Here is a 13,574-nt window from a genome sequence, read left to right as displayed (position 1 = left end):
TGTGTGTATATAGTAATAGGAGAATGTGGACGTACTAGCCAAGGGCAAAACCATTACACCAAAACACTAGACCTACACAATGTAATTGTGTGGAAGGTCATTTTGAAAAGCACCTTAGTTAATGTTTTCTTCCTCTTCTGTCGTCCTTCATTGTAGCTGTCTGGGGAACCTACACCAATATGAGGTACAGTAATGCTTTAATGTCTTTCCTTTCTTCTTCTTTAAAAAATGCATGGCTACCATGAAAGTATTACACTGTCACACTATCAGTGCCCTTCCTTTTTATATGTCATGCTATTGCTATTCCTTTTCTATCCATTCCATTCTGTTACTCGTTTTGACTCCCATTCCTTCCCACTGCACTCCCATCACCCTTAATTGCATTGGACAGACTCAAAACACACTCAACAACCCAGGACTGTTAGAGAGTTATACTCAGTCTCTACAATATTTGTTCTGTTAGAAGGAATGCACCAAAGCACATTCAATTCTCTTTCTCCAGGCTGCTAGTGTTCATCCTGTTTTTGATTCTTGTAGGTTGAAATCAGGGTTGGATTCAGACTCTAAACAGCACATGACTTGGCTTAACTAGCCAATCAACCATGTTACATCACTGAGTTGGTTGTTGATGTGAGCAACCAGGTGTGTTACTGTTTGATATATAAATGGACCAAGGAGAGAGAGGAGCAATCCTGTAGGACCTAAATTAAATCAAAATTCTAATGTATTGGTCACATGAGCCGAATACAACAGGTGTAGACCTTATAGTGAAATGCTTACTTACATGCCCTTAACCAACAATGCAGTGCAGATTATATAACTGGGGTTGTAGAAAGCACACGCATGCATGCGCTCGGGATTTCCCGCTCATGCTGTTTTTGTCTTCTTTTCTCTCTCTCGCTGTCTCTCTGTCTCTCTCTCTCTTTCTCAGTCTCCGTGTGCGTTGATAGCCTATGTGTGTGTCTAATATGTCTGTCTGTGTGGGTCGGTCAGAAGGCAGGGATGGAAAGATGCCCTGTCATGCTGAGGGGATTGACATTGGGTGGGGAGTAGGGCTGTTGCGGTGATCGCATTACCGCCACACCGGCAGTCATGAGTCATGACCGCAGTAAAATTCCACATGACCGTTGAGTCACGGTAATCTCCTCTTATGCACTCTGGACATGCGATGGTAGTACCCAACTTGCTAACAACCATCAGGTCCTAATGATCTGGTACTCAGCACTCTACTGTCCCTCTAACCACTCTGACATCAATGGAAATGCAATCGAAAATCACATCAAACACTTATCAGAACAGTATCATGCTTTTAAAACTGGTTGAAACATGGTCATTGTGGATGTTGTTTCAAAGCCTAACACAGGAAAATGGACAGCGCTTTCTAAAATGAGGATTCATTCAAAATACCATATGAATATTAGAGCTTCTGCATAGGCCTATACACTGAGTTTTCAAAACATTAGGAACACCTGCTCTTTTTAATTTTTATTTCATCTTTACAGTGAGGGGAAAAAAGTATTTGATCCCCTGCTGATTTTGTATGTTTGCCCACTGACAAAGAAATGATCAGTCTATAATTTTAATGGTAGGTTTATTTGAACAGTGAGAGACAGAATAACAACAAAAAAATCCAGAAAAACGCATGTCATAAATGTTATAAATTGATTTGCATTTTAATGAGGGAAATAAGTATTTGACCCCCTCTCAATCAGAAAGATTTCTGGCTCCCAGGTGTCTTTTATACGGGAAACGAGCTGAGATTAGGAACACACTCTCAGCTTGTTACCTGTAAAAAAGACACCTGTCCACAGAAGCAATCAAAAAATCAGATTCCAAACTCTCCACCATGGCCAAGACCAAAGAGCTCTCCAAGGATGTCAGGGTCAAGATTGTAGACCTACACAAGGCTGGAATGGGCTACAAGACCATCGCCAAGCAACTTGGTGAGAAGGTGACAACAGTTGGTGCGATTATTCGCAAATGGAAGAAACACAAAACAACTGTCAATCTCCCTCGGCCTGGGGCTCCATGCAAGATCTCACCTCGTGGAGTTGCAATGATCATGAGAACGGTGAGGAATCAGCCCAGAACTACACGGGAGGATCTTGTCAATGATCTCAAGGCAGCTGGGACCATAATCACCAAGAAAACAATTGGTAACACACTACGCCGTGAAGGACTGAAATCCTGCAGTGCCCGCAAGGTCCCCCTGCTCAAGAAAGCACATATACAGGCCCATCTGAAGTTTGCCAATGAACATCTGAATGATTCAGAGGAGAACTGGGTGAAAGTGTTGTGGTCAGATGAGACCAGAATCGAGCTCTTTGGCATCAACTCAACTCGCCGTGTTTGGAGGAGGAGAAATGCTGCCTATGACCCCAAGAACACCATCCCCACCGTCAAACATGGAGGTGGAAACATTATGCTTTGGGGGTGTTTTTCTGCTAAGGGGACAGGACAACTTCACTGCATCAAAGGGATGATGGACGGGGCCATGTACCGTCAAATCTTGGGTGAGAACCTCCTTCCCTCAGCCAGGGCATTGAAAATGCTTCGTGGATGGGTGTATATTATATGTAGCTCAGCTGGTAGAGCACGGCGCTTGTAACGCCAAGGTAGTGGGTTCGAACCCCGGGACCACCCATACACAAAAAAAATTATGCACGCATGACTGTAAGTCGCTTTGGATAAAAGCGTCTGCTAAATGGCTATATTATTATTATTATTATTATTATTATTATTATATTCCAGCATGACAATGACCCAAAGCAACAAAGGAGTGGCTCAAGAAGAAGCAAATTAAGGTCCTGGAGTGGCCTAGCCAGTCTCCAGACCTTAATCCCATAGAAAATCTGTGGAGGGAGCTGAAGGTTCGAGTTGCCAAACGTCAGCCTCGAAACCTTAATAGTCATGGAGAAGATCTGCAAAGAGGAGTGGAACAAAATCCCTCCTAAGATGTGTGCAAACCTGGTGGCCAACTACAAGAAACGTCTGACCTCTGTGATTGCCAACAAGGGTTTTGCCACCAAGTACTAAGTCATGTTTTGCAGAGGGGTCAAATACTTATTTCCCTCATTTAAAATGCAAATCAATTTATAACATTTTTAACATGCGTTTTTCTGGATTTTTTTGTTGTTATTCTGTCTCTCACTGTTCAAATAAACCTACCATTAAAATTATAGACTGATCATGTCTTTGTCAGTGGGCAAACGTACAAAATCAGCAGGGGATCAAATACGTTTTTCGATCACTGTATTTAACCAGGTAAGCCAGTTGAGAACAAGTTCTCATTTACAACTGCGACCTAGCCAAGATAAATATTTCCATGACATAGACTGACCAGGTGAATCCAGGTGAAAGCTATTATCCCTTATTGATGTCACTTGGTAAATCCACTTCAATCAGTGCAGATGAAGGGGAGGAGACAGGTTAAAGAAGGATTTTTAAGCCTTGAAATAATTGAGACATGGATTGTGTACACTACATGGCCAAAAGTCGAACGTCTCATTCTAAAATCATGGGCATTAATATGGAGTTGGTCCCCCCCCCCCCTTGCTGCTACAACAGCCTCCACTCTTTTGGGAAGGCTTTCCACTAGATGTTGGAACGTTGCTGTGGGGACTTGCTTCCATTCAACCACGAGCATTAGTGAGGTCGGCACTGATCTTGGGTGATTTAGGCCTGGCTCGCAGTCAGTGTTCCAATTCATTCGAAAGGTATTTGATGGGGTTGAGGTCAGGGTTCTGTGCAGGCCAGTCAATTTCTTCCACACCAATCTTTATTAAACCATTTCTGTATGGACCTCGCTTTGTGCACGTGGGCATTGTCATGCTGAAACAGGAAAGGGCCTTCCCCAAACTGTTGCCACAAAGTTGGAAGTACAGAATCGTCTAGAATGTCATTGTATGCTATAGCATTAAGGTTTATCTTCAGTGGAACTAAGGGGCCTAGCCCGAATTATGAAAAACAGCCCCAGGCCATTATTCCTCCTCCACCAAATTGTACAGTTTGCACTATGCATTGGGGCAGGTAGCGTTCTCCTGGCATCCGCCAAACCCAGATTCGTCCGTCGGACTGCCAGATAGTGAAGTGTGATTCATCACTCCAGAGAACGCGTTTCCACTTCTCCAGAGTCCAATGGCGGCAAGCTTTACACCACTCCAGCCAACGCTTGGCATTGACCTTAGGCTTTTGTGCGGCTGCTCGGCCATGGAAACCCATTTCATGAAGCTCCCGACAAACAGTTATTGTGCTGACGTTGCTTCCAGAGGCAGTTTGGAACTTGGTAGTGAGTGTTGCAACCGAGGACAGACAATTGTTACACGGTTCACGCTTCAGCACTCGGCGGTCCCGTTCTGTGCCATTCAGAGGGTGAATGGGCAAGACAAAAGTGCCTTTGAATGGGGTATGATATTAGGTGCCAGGCGCATCGGTTTGAGTGTGTCAAGAACTGTAACACTGCTGGGTTTTTCACACTCAACAGTTTCCTGTGTGTATCAAGACTGGTCCACCACCCAAAGGACATCCAGCCATCTTGACACAACTGTGGGAAGCATTGGAGTCTACATGGACCAGCATCCCTGTGGAACTCTTTCGACAACTTATAGTCCATGCCATGACGAATTGAGGCTGTTCTGAGGGCAAAAGGGGGTGCAACTCAATATTAGGAAGGTATTCTTAATTTTTTATTCACTCAGTGTAATAATATTATGAGGCCGAAACCCCCCCAGAATTAAAATAATGATGGTGCCGTCATACCATACATACAGGCTTAATAGCCTACCACATATTGCTAATTGCAGAAAAACATAAAACATTAAATACATTTAAGATTTCTTTGGTACATAATTGGTCTAGCCTATACTCCAAAATTAAACAAATTATAGTAATCGCCTTTGAGGTTGGACTGTATTATTATGCATTCTGGATGGACTGGTTACCTTACTCTACGCTCTGAACTTTCTATCCATGAGTCCGGGAAAGAATGTATAGCCCTAGGCGATGCTGTTGGTTTATTGATTGGGCAGGGCGGCTTACAGAGTTAGTCTACAGTTATACATTTGTATTTTATTTTTAATAGCCTAGTAATAGGGCATTTTTTATATTTTCATAATTAATATGCTGACATTACCTTTAGCTACAGAATGTCTCACCACCATGCGTTTCCCTCCTCCTCTCTCTCCTTCATTCCTTTCTCAAGCGCGCAGAGAGAGGGGCTGTCAACAGTTTAATGAAATGTGTTTAGTTGTGAAAACATGTTACTATTGATGTTCCTGAACAGATTTCACTTTGTTTCCTAAATGAAGCACTGGGTAGTTTCAGGAACAGTGTTGGAGAGCCCATGGCGTACAGAGTTTGGGCGGAATATCACCTGTCGCATAGCTAGAGGCTGCATGCTCCTCAAACAGTGGTTGGTGCCTGGAGTGAAATAAGTGTTCTTATGAGCCCAGACATTTCTATATGCAATCCCGTGTGAAAGCAGAGTTTTGATTGTTGCCACTAAAAAGAGGAGGATCCCACCTGCTACTATCTTTATTTCTCAGCTGCTCGTATTAATTTAGAATCTAAGCCGGGGGCCTAAGCTAACATACGGAATTGTTTTAAGATGGTCATACCAAGGATAGTTTTGCTATTTGATTTTGAATTTTAGGACCCCTTTAAGTATAAAAATAAATAAAATAAACATATTTGATGAAACATTGAATTTTTTCCTTACTGCTATTGTTTTGGCCACTAAACTACTTCCACATACGGTGCATTCGGGAAATTATTCAGACCCCTTCCCTTTTTACAGCCTTATTCTAAAATTGATTAAATAAAAAAAGATCCTCATACCAATACCCAATAATGACAAAGCGAAATAGGTTTTTATAAATTTTAGCAAATGTATTAAAAATAAAAAAACATACCTTATTTACATCAGTATTCACACCCTTTGCTATGAGACTCAAAATTGAGCTTAGGTGCATCCTGTTTCCATTGATCATCCTTGAGATGTTTCGACAACTTGATTGGAATCCACCTTAGATAAATTCAATTGATTGAGTTGACAGTGCATTACAGTGCAGTACACAGTCCTGTCTCGGAGCTCTACGGACAATTCCTTCGACCTCATGGCTTGGTTTTTGCTCTGACGTGCACTGTCAACTGTGGGACCTTATATAGACAGGTATGTACCTTTCCAAATCATGTCCAATCAATAGAATTTATCTAAGGTGGACTCCAATCAAGTTGTCGAAACATCTCAAGGATGATCAATGGAAACAGGATGCACCTAAGCTCAATTTCTAGTCTCATAGCGGAGGGTCTGAATACTTATGTAAATAAGGTATGTTTTTTATTTGAATACATCTGCAAACATTTCTAAAAACCAATTTCCGCTTTGTCATTATGGGGTATTGTGTGTAGATTGATGAGGATTTGTTTTATTTAATCCATTTTAGAATAAGGCTGTAACATAACAAAATGTGGAAAAAGTGAAGGGGTCTGAATACTTTCAGAATGCACTGTATATGTCACAGGATTTATAAGCATATCTTGTCTGCTAAATGAACTACAGTCGTGGTCAAAGGTTTTGAGAATGACACAAGTATTGGTCTTCACAAAGTTCGCTGCTTCAGTGTTATGAGATATTTTTGGCAGATGTTACTATGGTATACTGAAGTATAATTACAAGCATTCCATAAGTGTCAAAGGCTTTTATTGACAATTACATTAAGTTTATGCAAAGAGTCAATATTTGCAGTGTTGACCCTTCTTTTTCAAGACCTCTGCAATCCGCCCTGGCATGCTGTCAATTAACTTCTGGGCCACATCCTGACTGATGGCAGCCCATTCTTGCATAATCAATGCTTGGAGTTTGTCAGAATTTGTGGGTTTTTGTTTGTCCACCCGCCTCTTGAGGATCGACCACAAGTTCTCAATGGGATTAGGGGAGTTTCCTGGCCATGGACCCAACATTTAGATGTTTTGTTCCCGAGCCACATAGTTATCACTTTTGCCTTATGGCAATGTGCTCCATCATGCTGGAAAAGGCATTGGTCGTCACCAAACAGTTCTTGGATGGTTAGGAGAATTTGCTCTCGGAGGATGTTGGTACCATTCATGGCTGTGTTCTTAGGCAAAATTGTGAGTGAGCCCACTCCCTTGGCTGAGAAGCCACCCCACACATGAATGGTCTCAGGATGCTTTACTGTTGGCATGACACAGGACTGATGGTAGCGCTCACCTTGTCTTCTCCGGACAAGGTCTTTTCCGGATGCACCAAACAATCGGAAAGGGGATTCATCAGAGAAAATGACTTTACCCCAGTCCTCAGCAGTCCAATCCCTGTACCTTTTGCAGAATATCAGTCTGTCCCTGATGTTTTTCCTGGAGAGAAGTGGCTTCTTTGCTGCCCTTCTTGACACCAGGTCATCCTCCAAAAGTCTTTGCCTCACTGTGCGTGCAGATGCACTCACACCTGCCTGCTGCCATTCCTGAGCAAGCTCTGCACTGGTGGTGCCCCGATCCCGCAGCTGAATCAACTTTAGGAGACGGTCCTGGCACTTGCTGGACTTTCTTGGGCGCCCTGACGCCTTCTTCACAACAATTGAACCTCTCTCCTTGAAGTTCTTGATGATCCGATAAATGGTTGATTTAGGTGCAATCTTACTAGCAGCAATATCCTTGCCTGTGAAGACCTTTTTGTCAAAGCAATGATGACGGCACGTGTTTCCTTTCAGGTAACCATGGTTAACAGAGGAAGAACAATGATTTCAAGCACCACCCTCCTTTTAAAGCTTCCAGTCTGTTATTCTAACTCAATCAGCATGACAGAGTGATCTCCAGCCTTGTCCTCGTCAACACTCTCACCTGTGTTAACAAGAGAATCACTGACATGATGGCAGCTGGTCCTTTTGTGGCAGGGCTGAAATGCAGTGGAAATGTTTTTTTGGGATTAAGTTCATTTTCATGGCAATGAGGGACTTTGCAATTAATTGCAATTAATCTGATCACTCTTCATGACATTCTGGAGTATATGCAAATTGCCATCATCAAAACTGAGGCAGCAGACTTTGTGAAAATTAGTATTTGTGTCATTCTCAAAACCTTTGACCACAACTGTAGCATACATACAGCCTATGGCATGGCGCATAGCCAGATAACATACAGTAGGCCAACTCATATTCTGTTCTTCTGAAATACATGATCTTCATATCGTAATGTTTCTTTAGACCTGCCTAAAATAATTAATACATGTATTGTTATTGTGTATATTAAATGGATTTATTAAACTTTTTTAAATGTAGACGTTCCAAAGGCGAGCATCAGTGTCTTGTATGCGTGGAGGCTTGGAGAAGAGAAACCTTTTTTATGTTATTTAAAGGTCAATTACTGTGAGACCGGCAGTCATTTGCACGACAGTAACTGGCTGACAAAATGTAATGGCCACCTCAGCCCTATTGGGGACCACCTGTTTGGTCTGTTTGTATAACCACTTTGTGGGAGTGCGTCCACTGGGAAATCTGTGAGTGTGAGGAGGTTGTTGGGGTGTCGGGGGCCGGGGATACAACATGGGATTAATGCCTGCCCATGGTGCTATGCCTTGCAACGGGAACATAGGATGGACTGAGAGGAGGGAGGATGGATGGGGAGGAAGAGAGGATGGAGGGACAAAGAGGAGAATGGAAGGAGAGCAGGATAGAGGGAGGAGGGGATGGAGGGACAGGAAGAGGAGGAATGAAGGAGATGGGTGGGGATAGAGGAAGAGGAGGGTTGAAGAGGATGGAGGAAGAGGAGGAATGAAGGAAATGGGTGGGGATAGAGGAAGAGGAGGGTTGAAGAGGATGGAGGGAGAGGAAGAGGAGGAATGAAGGAGATGGGGGGATAGAGGAAGAGGAGGGTTGAAGAGGATGGAGGAAGAGGAGGAATGAAGGAGATAGGGAGGAGGGTTGAAGGGGATGGAGGAGGAGGATTTAAGGAGATCGGGGGATGGAGGGGGACCAAGAGGGGATGAAGGGAGCAAATGATGCAATTTAGGGAATGAGAGGAAGTGGAGGAGGAAAGGGGGTTGGACAGACAACCAGACAGACAGGGGAGAGGTGGTGGAGGAGTGGGGGACAGATGGGCAGCGTGGGTTCCTAACGGCGGGCTTTGTGTGGTGAGCTGTTGACTGGGCTGACGTGATTAGAGTTTTGACCACGTGTGGATCTCTCTCTCTCTCTCTCTCTCATCTCTCTAGATCCATACAGGAACATGGAGAGATGAAGATTGAGGAAAGGATTGATGAGGTGAGTTCTCTCTTCCTCCACATTTTTCCCATCATGCAATGCATGAGCAATATTAATAATAAAATGTCCCCTGCACAAAACCCTCCATCCAACACACATACACACACAGCACAGTGTACACACTGATGCGTCGCTGTGTGTGAAGGCATTTTAATTCAAACTCCCAGTTAGAGGCCTGACGCCCGAGGTGTTCAAACGTCTCGTTGTTTTTTTTCCTTCTTCATCTGCCTCTTTATTGTTATAGTTACCCTGAAGGCCCAAACAGCCACTGAGGGAGAGCTGTAAATGATGCAGATATAGTCAGACTGACAGGCACAATGGGAGGGCGATGATGCATTACTAATGATGATTTAGAGCAGGAATGGATGGCTAGAGACTCCTACTCCTGGTGGGCTGCACTGTGCTTTTGTTCCAGCTCAGCACTAAACACACTTGATTGTAGTTGTCCTGTAAACTGCACATTGTGTCACCCTGGGATGTGTTTAGCATTGTTGATGGTCTCTCACTCACTCTCTGTCTCTCTCTGTGTGTGTGTGTGTGTGTGTGTGTGTGTGTGTGTGTGTGTGTGAGAGAGAGAGCGAGCTCTATTTCTGTCAGTTTCCTCATTAGAATAGGGCTGTTTCATATCTGGCTGACCTTATGGTTCTAAGTACCTCTGAACACTCATTTGTGTGTGTCTGCGCAGGCTTTTACCCAGGGTGACATTTCTCCCCCAGACAGACACTGATCTCTGATTCGATGTCTCACACCGATGGGGTGAAGGTGTTGTCTGGGAACGTAACAAGCAAAAATGTGTGTGCACGTACGATGCAAGCTTAAGGGAATACAACAAACTAAATTATCGATGTGTGACTTCGTCTTGTCGTCGGGTGCATTTGTTACCCCAACAGGGAAAACAGTTCCACAGTCGTACAGAGCAGCCCAAACCCAACTGCTCTAAATGGCTATTTAGCATTACATTTACACTGTGTGTGTCCTTACGCTAGGATAATACCATGATACCATATTATCCCTGTGGGGTCTCTCTATCTATCTCTCTCTCTCTTTATCTCTATCTCTCTATCTCTTTCACACAGGCAGTTGCTCCCCTTAGAGAGAAGATCCGGGATCTGGAGCTGAGGTATAACTGCTTCATCTCACACACACACACACACACCCCCCCGCAAACACACACACACACCCGCAAACGCCCACACGCAAGCACACACACACACACACACACACACACACACACGCAGAGTTAATCTCCCAGCAGTGGCATATTTATTCATGACATATCGTATTAATGGTGGTGTGCTGTGCTACAGATGTTCCATATCTTAAACGGGCAATCTGCAGTTCAAACGATAATGCAGTCACCTCTCCTCAGTTTTAGTAAACAGCTGAGGAATGGGGCTGGAGAAATAATATATAATAATCCATAGATGGAGCTATGGATGCCAGGACTGACCGTCCATGATATCAAAATGATAGTTTTAACCATATTTTGAAGAGTACAGTGTTTGTTTATTTACATGGTTTACAAACAGTGGAGTTAAACAAGTTTATATTTGGGGTTCTGATGGGTTAAGACAGTTGACGTAAGCTCATGAGGCATTTAAGTTTCTCTGAGTGGATGCGTGTCTCTGAGTGGGTGGGTGTCTCTGAGTGGGTGGGTGTCTCTGAGTGGATGTGTGTCTCTGAGTGGGTGGCTGTCTCTGAGTGGATGCGTGTCTCTGAGTGGGTGCGTGTCTGAGTGGGTGGGTGTCTCTGAGTGGATGCGTGTCTCTGAGTGGGTGGGTGTGGACTAAGTTTACACTATATTTGAGTCATTTAGCAGACTCTCTTATCCAGAGCGACTTTGTGCATTAATCTTAAGATAGCTGGGTGAGACAACCACATATCACAGTCATAGCAAGTACGATTCCCCTCAATAAAGTAGTTATCAGCAACATCAGTGCTAGTAGGAAGATACCAATTGCGTGGAATTCATTTAAGATACTCTTTAAAGAGTTAGATTGGCTGGGACTCTGCTGTCCTTGCTTCAGGGGGAAGCTGGTTCCACCATTGGGGTGCCAGGACAGAGAAGACCTATGACATGTCTGAGTGGGAGCTGACCCCCCCGTAGAGGTGGAACGGCTAAGACACCAGAGGTGGCAGAATGGAGTACTCGGGTTGGGGTGTAGGGTTTAAGCAGAGCCTTAAGGTTCCTCTTGCTGCTCCATAGGCAAGTACCATTGTCTTGTAGTGGATGTGAGCTTCGACTGGAAGCCAGTGGAGTGTGCGGAGTGACATGGGAGAACTTTGGAAGGTTGAACTCCAGGCGGGTTGCGGCGTTCTGGATAAGTTGCAGAGGATTGATGGCACAAGGGAGCCCAGGGAGCCCAGCCAACAAAGAGCTGCAGTAGTTTAGATGGGAGATGACCAAAGCCTTGATTAAAACCTGCGCCGCTTCCTGTGTGAGGTAGGGTCGTACTCTACGGATGTTGTAGAGCATGAACCTGCAGGAGCAAGTCACTGCTTTGATGTTTGCAGAGAATGACAGGGTGTTGTCCAGAGCCCAATGCGCTGTTTCTCTAGAAGAAATCAGCTCATTCACAAGATAAATCAAGTCAAGATCTATGTGAGATGCTGGACTGAAGAGAGTTGTAGTTTTCATTAAGCAAAATATTCAACCTAGCTCAGCGCAGAAACGTGGTAATTAACTACAATGACCATAATCCATTGTGGCTGTTCTTTCCGGCTCGGACGGAGATGGATACATTTTCACACCTGCTACGTTAGGTTAGATACGCAAAGACAGCATGAGAGAGGAATGTACACAACACAACAACGAGCGGGAGGGATAGAGGCAGTTTGTGAAAGTATGCCTTATCTTCTTTGAAAAACAAATAAAATGATTTCGTCAGACAGCTCTGCAGCATACTTGGGCAGGCTAGCTAAATAGGATTACTAAAGACAGTACAGAATGGGGAGCACAGAGATAACGCTAGATGGATGGCTGGCTGCTACTGCCTGAGCAGAGATGAGATGACTTTAAGGAATGAAAATTAATAAAGTCATCAAATAAAAATGAAGTCATTATTATTTCATAGTAATTTCCTAGTTTTCTATTGATGTCTACCTAATGTGGACCTGACAGAGACAATGGAATATGTTTGACATGTTATTGGCAATTGAATGTTCACTATTTTGGGCTTTGGAATTTCCATTCAAAAGCTCTAAAATCAATTGAATGTTATTATTTCATAATGCATTTAATATTTGAACAAATTATTGAAAACCGTGATTATTTTTGTTATAATTGAACTGAAACCGAACCAACCTCAAAAAACACTAATCGCTCAGCACTAACAACTGGGTGTCAGAAGAAAAGTAGTTGTGTCATCCGGATAGCAATGATAGGAGAGACCATGTGAGGATATGACGGAGCCGAGTGACTTGATGATGTATAGAGAGAAAAGGAGAGGGCCTAGAACCGAGCCCTGGGGGACACCAGTAGTGAGAGCATGTGGGGCAGACACAGATCCTCTCCATGTCACCTGGTAGGAGCGACATGCCAGGTAGGATGCAATCCAAGAGTGTGCAGAGACGCCCAGTTTCCAACATTTTTTAGCTACTTAAAAAAAAAAAAGTCACAACCTACTCATTTTCTTTATAGCTTTTAAATAGGCACATTCTTCTCTACCCTTCATCTCTTCCCTGGGTCCTTGGTGTACAAGATATGTGTTTTCTGTCAATATACCTGGTAATATAATGGTTAACAAACAGTATTTGGCATGACAGGCCCCATAACCTGTTTTCTTAGTTGTATTTTTCCTGGTTTGGATTTTTTAAACTTTCAATATACCAATTATTTATAAAGAAACAACAAAAATGGATGTTCTGAGTCCATATCAATGCTTAAATCACATCAGACCATTTTATAGGTCTGGAAATAAAACGTTAATTGTGCATCTAGCAAGAGAGGAATGTGTCAGTCTAGCGATGTTTCTGCTGTTAGGCCTACTGCTGCAGAACATGTCATGTTTGCAAAACAATGGCCACCCAATTTATACAAATAATCATGATATAGTCTTGTTCTGTCAAGTAAGTCTACTTTGCAGTTTACATTTCATTGAGAAGGTTTATGGGGAAAGTCTTTCTGTCTACCCACAAGACAGCGGTTATCATTAGCATCGCTACCTGGCTACATACGGACTGATAGACAAACGCGCACATCAAACAGACAGACGGGCAATATTGCTGGAAATTAATTGGCAGATATTGTGTTACGTTTGGCTTTTTAAGCCAATAGTGGCTAACCAGGGGTGGGATAAAGCC

General features: G+C 43.4%; 1 protein-coding gene across 2 annotated transcripts in view; it reads left to right on the top strand.

Moving 5' to 3' along the window:
• uxs1 (UDP-glucuronate decarboxylase 1) overlaps positions 1-13,574 on the top strand; it is a 112,949-nt gene that overhangs the window by 15,710 nt on the left and 83,665 nt on the right. The window contains exons 2-4 of one of the 2 annotated variants that reach the window (XM_041843924.2): positions 157-184; positions 9,224-9,272; positions 10,349-10,392. In XM_041843924.2, the coding sequence (XP_041699858.1) occupies positions 157-184; positions 9,224-9,272; positions 10,349-10,392 (121 nt within the window). The remainder of the gene's footprint in view (positions 1-156; positions 185-9,223; positions 9,273-10,348; positions 10,393-13,574) is intronic. The other variant, XM_041843925.2, reaches the window with a different exon arrangement.

Source organism: Coregonus clupeaformis, chromosome 23 (assembly GCF_020615455.1).
Source record: "Coregonus clupeaformis isolate EN_2021a chromosome 23, ASM2061545v1, whole genome shotgun sequence".
Lineage (NCBI taxonomy): Eukaryota > Metazoa > Chordata > Actinopteri > Salmoniformes > Salmonidae > Coregonus > Coregonus clupeaformis.
This window is presented reverse-complemented; position numbering and strand designations above follow the sequence as displayed.